Consider the following 6,667-nt stretch of genomic DNA (forward strand, 5'->3'; position numbering starts at 1 on the left):
GCCCCATCAACCCCTGCTCCTTCTCACTGCCCCCCGGGACCTGCCCCATTCAATTCTCACGTGTTCCTGCCCTCTTACGGCCCTGAGTCCTGACCCTAATCCACCCCTTACACCTCCTTATCCAACCTCTCTCCCCTCCCTGTTCCCTAGCCCCCCCTAGCTGACGCTGCCTGAGATGGGCGGGCCACCAGAGTCGGGGCCGGGCCAGAGCCCTGGCCACGCCCAAGAGGGGCCAGGACCAGCCCTCCTCTTGTGCCCCCGCCCCCAGTCACCTGCAGGAGCTGCTGCTTCCTCTCCTCAGCCCTCCCAGGTCTCCCACGCTTAACACGCTGATTGGCGGGAGCCCGGTAGGGGAGCCTTCAGGAGTGAGGCAGAGCTGGGCCAGGTGAGCTGGGCCAGGAGCTGCTGGGGCTTTTATTAAATTTAAAGACCTTTACAACCGCTTTTAGAGTGTTTCCTACATTTCAACAACGGGTTGGGACCGGCTCCAGCTCACCCTGCCCACACCCACAACTTTCCTCCACATGCCCCTAAGCACCCCACCCGTGGCCTTGCGCAGGGGATTGCTCAGTGCTGCAGGCAGGGATCCAAACGTGTTTTATTTCACAGGAACCAATTTCCAGGAGTCGACACAAACAGACACAGATTCCAAGACCGGCCGGCCTTGGTGGCGGGTCTCGCCAGGGCGCAGGGCAAGCCCCCCACCCCAGATCCTCATGGGCTGGGGAGGATGGAGGGACAGACAACCACGGGTGCATTGGAAGTGAGACGACAAAGTGTGGGAGACAGAACATGACATCCCCGCCCAGAGGCTTTGCCACAGCGCCGTTAAGGAGGGGGAGCCGATGGCCCAAAGCACAACCTCCACTTGTGCCAACACGTTCCATAGGGAGACTTGACAACCCCTTCCACAAACTGGAGACCCCCCACACCTTATTACCATCCCTTAAGACGGGGGTCAGCGATCCCAGGGGGTGCCCCCACCACCAGGGTTGATCCCAAGCAAGAGGGGCGCCCAGGGAGGAGCTGGAATGAGCGAGGGCCCGGCGGGTCGGCTGAGTCGGGCGCGCTGTCCCTCGCGGGTCCTAGCGCACCATTGACTTCCTTGCGCTTAGCGGACCTCGGCAGAGGAGAACGCCCTCCGAGCAGCAGGTACCGCCCGGCCTGCAATGAAGCGCTTGTAGCTGACTTGCTCGTAGAGACGGTTCCTTTCCGGGCGCTGTGGTCAGAGAGGAGTCGGTGGTCAGTCCTGGAGGTGGCACCCCCTAGGGGGGACAGGCCCTGCCCCGAATTCCTGCCCCCGAGCCAGCCAGCCCCCCTGGGCCAGGTTGGAGCCGCGCCCCCAGAGGGACTGCCCCTGCCCATCCCCCCCCCCGAGCCACGCCAGTCTTCCCTGCCCTTGGGCGGGTACCAGCGCCCCCAGAAAGGGGAGGCCTTGCCCATTCCCCGCCTCCCCTGAGTCAGCCAGGTCCCTGCCCTTGGGCGGGGTGAGCTGTGCTGCTCCCCTGGGAAGTGCCCCTTGCCCCATTCCCTGCACCCTGAGAGCCGAGTCCCTGCCCTGGGTCGTGGGTGGGAGCCAGCGCCCCTAGAGGAAGGCCCTGCCCCATTCCCCACCCCCCCTGAGCCATGCCAGTCCTGCCCTGGGGCGGGGTGGGAGCTGGCGTCCCCCTAGAGGGGACAGCGCCGTGTGCCGCGCATTCCCTTCCCCTTCGAGCCAGCCAGTCCCTGCTGGGAGGGTGGAGCTGGCGCCCCCTAGATGGAGCCCTGCCCATTCCCTGGCCCCTAGCCAACCAGTCCTTGCCCTGGGGGCCGCGGTTGTGGGAGCTCAGCGCGCCTAGAGGGGGACTAGGCCCCTGACCCATTCCCATCCCCCCTGAGCCAGCAAGGTCCCTGCCCTGGTGGCCAAGGTGGGAGCCAGCGCCCTGAGGGGACATCGCTCCCAATGTTAGATAAATTTCTGATTAAGTACTTGGGCATAACTGTGCATCATTCATTGTGACTTTGTGTTGTGCCTATTCTCTAACCTCTGTACTGGTCTATCCCACTGTGACCTCTCTTTTCAGGCAACTTTTTGTCAAGTCTTTGATGTGGGAACTTTTTAATCGACTTTAGACTTCAAGAAACTCTGTATTGAGCTGGGCCTCCAAGGGGGAGTAGTTAAGGTAGAAGGAAAATCTCTTTTTCGTCTTGGAGCAGAACCAAGATCTTCCCCCGTTTAATCGACTGCCCTGTTGACATGATGTGAGGGGTGGAAGAGGAATGGCATGGAAGCAGCATCTCCAAGGTGCAGCCGCACCCCGCGGAGAGGGGGCGGAAGCCCAGCCCCAAAAGAAGTAAAACTGTTGTCTCACTAAAGAAGACGCACCTGAGCCAGCCTCGGGCGGGTTAGAAGCCAGCACCCTCTTCTGGATTTAACACTTTCCTGGGTTGGACAATAAATCAATAAGCGACCCCCCAGAAGGAAGCAGCTACAGATGCCAGCAGCCACGCACACAGACTTTATGAGCTTGGCATTAGATTCTGCATGAGCGGGAAGTCTGCATTAAAGTGACGGTTGTCTTGCAGAAGGCACAGGTTCGTTTTCTTGTCAACACTGGGAGCATTATCCGGTCGGGCGGAAGCCCGGCTCCCTCCCACAGCTAACTCACCTGGCAAGGGGCGCATTAGGGCGCTGCATAGTACTTGTAACAAGAAGACTCTCTGCTGTTGTGTTGGGTGTGTGTGTCAGTCACTCATGTGACACAGTGTGGATTGATGCAGCGTCACTACCGTAAACTGTCGGCGGTCGTGGCCTGATCGACCCCCCCACCCAGAGATCCCAGCAGTACTTTAAGTACAACACTTACTCCTTGAAATCTTCTTCCGTGTAAGGAACATCTTCAATGAGAATAGCCCGAGTGCACAGTTGAAGAATCCCAGGAGAATCGGGGGGGTATAGGGAGAGCCCAAGAGATCGGGTGTGGGTGGTGGGAGAGCGGCAGGGGAAAGGACCCCCGCCCCATCCCAGCGCTCCAACCCCCCCTATGGGCAGTGAGCACATGACACCTCGGTGCCCCCAGCAAGGTTACCCAGATCCCTCCTCTGGGCGCCCGCTACATGGTCCGGCTTAGTCCTTCGCTGTGTTGTGCAGGTGATTTAGATGGGGCAGAGGCCTGCAGTGTGATCCGGAGCTCCTTTAGCCCCGAGCCTGTTTTCCACAAGCACTCAGTACAAGCCCCTGAGTGGTCCCCGCCACTGCCGTCTTTGCTCCTGTGGCTGAACCAGTCTCCCGTGGTTTGATGGAACAGCCCAAGCCTGAGGTGAGATTTCACGGAGCCTTCCCAGGAGCAGACAGCCAACGCCCGGGACAGATCATGAGGAGCAGGCCAGACTGGGTCAGAGCAAGGTCCATCAGCGTGGTTCCCTGTCTGCGGCCAATTGCCAGGATGCTCTAGGGGAGTGATCAGAAAATAAGGAATCACCGATGTGATCCCAGCGCCGTGTCATCCCATTTCCAGCTTTCTGGGCAAACAGAGGCTACGGACACCGTCCCTGCCCAGGCTAGTGGCAAGTAGCCGATCGTGATGGCCCGTCGTTCAGGAACTTCTCTATCTTGCTTTTAACCACCGTGTGAGTGGGGTATAGTCTTGGCCTTTCACACACCCCCTGTTGCGAGGCAGTATCCCATGCGTTTAACAGTGCGCGTTTGGAGTGTAAGAATAATAGCTCTTTTTGTGTTTCGTATTTTAACTGCAATGCTTTTCATTTTCATTGGTGAGCCCCTAGTTCTTGTGTTGAGGAGGGTAAATAAACACTCCAATTTTATCTCCACTTATTTTGTTCCACATCCAGCCATTAGACCGTCTATCATATCGTCGCTCCTTAAGTATTCGATCCGAACGAGTTCCCAGTTGGATTAATCTCTGCTTCACCGGCAGCCGTTCAGACCTCTCAGTCGATTTATTGTGGCCGTTTGTTCTGGACTTTTCCAATTCGATGAACTTTTGAGATGGGACTGTACGCCATTTGCTGCCCCGGTACTCAGGGTGGGTGTGGGTAGTCCATGGATTTTTGAGAAGTCAACAGATTGTATTATTGTTTTTGATCTTATCCTTTGTTACCGTAGTGGTTCCTCGCAACACTGTTGTGTAGGACAAGGTGTCACGCGAGCCGGGTGGCGGGGACGATTAAACATAGGTCGGGGTTTGGTTCGTGCTTTTAATGGAACTACATTGTGTCCCGGGACCAGGAAGTGGGTGTTGTGTTCTCAGAGGGGCATTCTCACACTAGCCCCATGTCGACGTCACTCCACCCCCAGGCAGAACCGGAGGGGGAGGGTGGACACATCCCAGTGCTGCTGAGCCTGCGGGGCGGCGTCACCCTTGGCCGCTCATGTGGGAGATGTAGTGTCACTGAGTTAGTTGTTGGGTGATTGGTGCCCCACCCAACTGAGCCTAGTGCTGGATCCGAAGGTTGTCTCCCAGTCACACTCAGTGCCTCTACCTCTCTGCCTCACAGACCTTCCAGCCTCTCTCCCCGCGCAGGGGTCCCCACCCCGCATAGCACACCTCAGTTTGTCTTCCTCTTTTTCCCATGTCCCCACAGCCTCGTGGTTGGCTTCCTCCTCCCCACAGCTCGGCCTGGTGGGGCCCCCAACTTTTGCGGCCTCCCCCATGACCCCAACCTGCCCCCCAGTCCGGCCAGTTTTGCCCCTCTTCCTAGCATCGATGACGCCCGGGTGTCGCACGAGTGTTCGGCAGCTTCGGCCGCTTGGCCTCGCTGACACCGGGATGATCATGGCGGTGGGGTGCGAGGTGTGGTGGCTTTGAGCTTGGCGGAGGGGGCGGTGCGGTTCGACGAGCAACTCTACCCTTCGAGCTGTCTTGCTTTGGCGCTGATGCTCGAGTCGCAGCAGATTTCTGAGGCGGCTTTTCCGCTGGAGGGAGCGGAGGAGTCATGTGCACTGGAGCGGGTAACCCACCCTGTTGCAAGGAAGTCGGTTTGAGGGGCGGCAGAAGCATGTTTGGCACGTCCTTCGGCTCGCGGCTTTAATGGAATATCGGTCATTTTGGTGCCTCGTTTACCAGCTGCGCCTTCCAATTGTCGGAGCCGCGGGTTCCCGCTCATACCCTGGTCGAAGTTGAGTTTTCTTGGCGGGGGGGCGTCCCCCAGCCCTCGATGTCGACCAGGTCGCTGTTGGCGTCGGAGTCGTTCAGGCGCTGAGTGTGACGTCTGGCGGGGGGGGGAGGGATGGTTCAGTCGCCCCATCCAACCCCTGCTCCTTCCTCACTGCCCCCCCGGGACCCTGCCCCCATTCAATTCTCCTGTTCCCTGCCCTCTGACCGCCCTGAGTCCTGACCCTAATCCACCCCCCACCCTCTATCCAACACCCCCTCCCTGTTCCCTGCCCCCCCTACTGCGCTGCCTGGAGATGGGGGCCGGGCCACCCAGAGTCGGGGGCCGGGCCAGAGCCGCTGGCCACCCCAAAATAGGGGGCCAGGACCAGCCCTCCTCTTGCCCCCCGCCCCAGCTCACCTGCAGGAAGCTGCTGCTTCCTTCTCAGCCCTCCCAGGCTTCCCACGCTAACAGCTGATTGGCGGGAAGCCCGGAGGGGGAGCCTTCAGGGGAGGAGGCAGAGCTGGGGCCAGGTGAGCTGGGGCCAGGAGCTGCTGGAGCTTTTGTTAAATTTAAAAGACCTTTACAACCGCTTCTAGAAGGGTTTCTACATTTAACAACGGGTTGGGAACCGGCTCCAGCTCAACCCTGCCCACAACCCACCAACTCCTCCCCACATGCCCCTAACACCCCCACCCCTGGCCCTGCCGCAGGGAAGGCTCAGTGGCTGCAGGCAGGGGATCCAACGTGTTTTATTTCACAGGAACCAATTCCAGAGTCGACACAAACAGACACAGATCAAGACCCGGGGTGGGGGTCTCAGCAGGGCAGGGCAAGCCCCCCACCCCCAATCCCTCATGGCTGGGGAGGGATGGGAGGGACAGACAACACCACGGGGTGCATTTGGAAAGTGAGACGACAAAGCTGGGGAGCACAGAACATGACATCCCCCAGCCCAGAGCCTGCCACACGCAAGGAGGGGGGGAGCCAGCCCCACAGGCAACCACCCACTTGTGCCCCAACAGTACCATAGGGAGACTGACAACCCCCTCTCCCCACAACTGGAGAACCCCCCACACCTTTACAATCCCTTAAGACCGGGGGTCAGCAGCATCCCAGGGGGTGCCCCCACCACCAGGGTGAGTCCCAAGCAAAGGGGGCGCCAGGGAGGAGCTGGAATGAGCCGAGGGGCCCGGCGGGTCCGGGGAGGGGGCGGCTGTCCCCAGCGGGGTCCTAGCGCACCATGTACTCCTTGCGCTTGTTCAGCCGGACCTGGCAGAAGGAGAAGCCCCCGAGCAGCAGGTACAGCCCGGCTGCAATGAAGCAGTTGTAGCTGACTTGCTCGTAGAGACGGTAGATCCTCTCCGGGCCGCTGTGGGTCAGAGAGAGTGGGGGGTCAGTCCTGGAGGTGGCACCCCCTAGAGGGGACAGGCCCCTGCCCCATTCCCTGCCCCCCGAGCCAGCCAGCCCCCGCCCTGGGGCCAGGTGGGAGCCGGCGCCCCCCAGAGGGGACATGCCCCTGCCCCATTCCCCCCCCCCCAGCGCCCCAGTCCCCGCCCTGGGGCCGGGTGGG

The 6,667-nt window shown here is 60.3% G+C and overlaps 1 protein-coding gene and 1 long non-coding RNA gene across 2 annotated transcripts in view; both read right to left on the reverse strand.

The window, feature by feature from the left end:
- Positions 1-5,211, reverse strand: part of LOC142047435 (uncharacterized) — a 7,843-nt gene extending 2,632 nt beyond the window's left edge. Inside the window, exon 1 of the long non-coding RNA XR_012656698.1 lies at positions 5,109-5,211. This is a non-coding gene — a long non-coding RNA (uncharacterized LOC142047435). The remainder of the gene's footprint in view (positions 1-5,108) is intronic.
- Positions 5,212-5,830: 619 nt separating this feature from the next.
- The window catches only part of RNASEK (ribonuclease K), a 4,060-nt gene continuing 3,223 nt past the window's right edge, over positions 5,831-6,667 (reverse strand). The window contains exon 2 of the mRNA XM_032776551.2: positions 5,831-6,512. Coding sequence (XP_032632442.1) covers positions 6,328-6,512 — 185 coding nt within the window. The 3' untranslated portion in view covers positions 5,831-6,327. The remainder of the gene's footprint in view (positions 6,513-6,667) is intronic.

The sequence above is a fragment of the Chelonoidis abingdonii genome, chromosome 11 (assembly GCF_003597395.2).
Source record: "Chelonoidis abingdonii isolate Lonesome George chromosome 11, CheloAbing_2.0, whole genome shotgun sequence".
Taxonomy (NCBI): domain Eukaryota; kingdom Metazoa; phylum Chordata; order Testudines; family Testudinidae; genus Chelonoidis; species Chelonoidis abingdonii.